This window comes from Limulus polyphemus, unplaced genomic scaffold (assembly GCF_000517525.1).
Source record: "Limulus polyphemus unplaced genomic scaffold, Limulus_polyphemus-2.1.2 Scaffold2216, whole genome shotgun sequence".
In the NCBI taxonomy this organism is placed as follows: Eukaryota; Metazoa; Arthropoda; class Merostomata; order Xiphosura; family Limulidae; genus Limulus; species Limulus polyphemus.
The window spans coordinates 35923-37174 of NW_013667826.1; the positions used below are offsets into that span (position 1 = coordinate 35923).

At 26.9% G+C, this 1252-nt stretch overlaps 1 protein-coding gene across 1 annotated transcript in view; it reads left to right on the top strand.

Moving 5' to 3' along the window:
• Positions 1-1252, top strand: part of LOC106466300 (U5 small nuclear ribonucleoprotein 200 kDa helicase-like) — a 54910-nt gene that overhangs the window by 33476 nt on the left and 20182 nt on the right. Inside the window, exon 23 of the mRNA XM_013926569.2 lies at positions 163-236. Within this exon, the coding sequence (XP_013782023.2) occupies positions 163-236 (74 nt within the window). The remainder of the gene's footprint in view (positions 1-162; positions 237-1252) is intronic.

The following is a 1252-nucleotide window of genomic DNA, read 5'->3' on the forward strand; positions in this document are numbered from 1 at the left end:
GCTTTAAACTCATAACAGTATACATCTATTTATAATTAAATTTTATTGCCCTTTGAACTAACCTTTCATTGTAAAGTAACATTTTATTTGATAATATTTCTTGCTTTTCTTCGATTTTTTTTTTTTCTTCTCACAATTATGGATTTTGCGCTATGGGTATAGGTATGAAGATTTCCCTATTACTGATGTGCTCCAGATGGTGGGAAGAGCTAATCGTCCTCTAGTAGATGAAGATGGTAAGTCCAATCTCAGTTGACTTAAACTTTAGTTTTCTTTTATCAAAATAAATGTTATGGTTTTATAAAATCTATATATAACAGATAAGTTTAAATATTTCCTATCCTTCTGATGTTGAACAATGGTATTGTTAATTTTATTGGTAATTTATTATTTAAAAACATTTTCATGTTTGTAATTGAGCTTCTAATTTCTGTTAATAACAATAATACTGTATGTATATTTGTTATGCTGTGTAAAACTGAGCTTGCCATTTCTGTTAAAATCAGTACCGTATGTGTATTTGTTATGCTGTTAATAACTGAGCTTGCCATTTCTCTTATTAACAATACTGTATATATATTTGTTATACTGTTTATAACTGAGCTTGCCAGTTCTCTTATTAACAATACTGTATGTATATTTGTTATGCTGTTTATAACTGAGCTTGTCATTTCTGTTAACCCATTTGAGATGGGTCAAAGGCCATATCATCTCATTTGTTGACTTGCATTCAAAATTCTATCGAACTACTATTTCTTGAATTTTTGTCAATAAGTTTTGTATCAAACTGTAGATTATAATTCAAATTTTAGTACCATACATTACAGTAAATATTAAAAAACACAGATAAATATCGATTTTTGTGTGTCACATGGTATGTTGAATGCAGCACTGTTTCAAATTAGTTGTTTGTGAAGTCAAAATACTAAGTCTGTAGTTTCATACGAATTAGGAACTCAAATTACCAATATTGACAAGCTAAAATATAAAATAAGAATGTCTTATCTTTTCTATTTGCTAAGATAATACTCATGCAATAAATCAAACACAGTGACACTCTGCCAACCTCTTTCCATTTTTGGAAACACTACTTTTAAAGTCTGTTCGAAAATTCATATTTTTTTAGAATAAAATACATCTTAGTTACTAAGCTTGATAAATTACAATGAAATTGTATGGTGTTGATATTGTAATTTATGATTTTATTAGTTATTCAAATGTGTATGTTTATATATATATATATATATATATA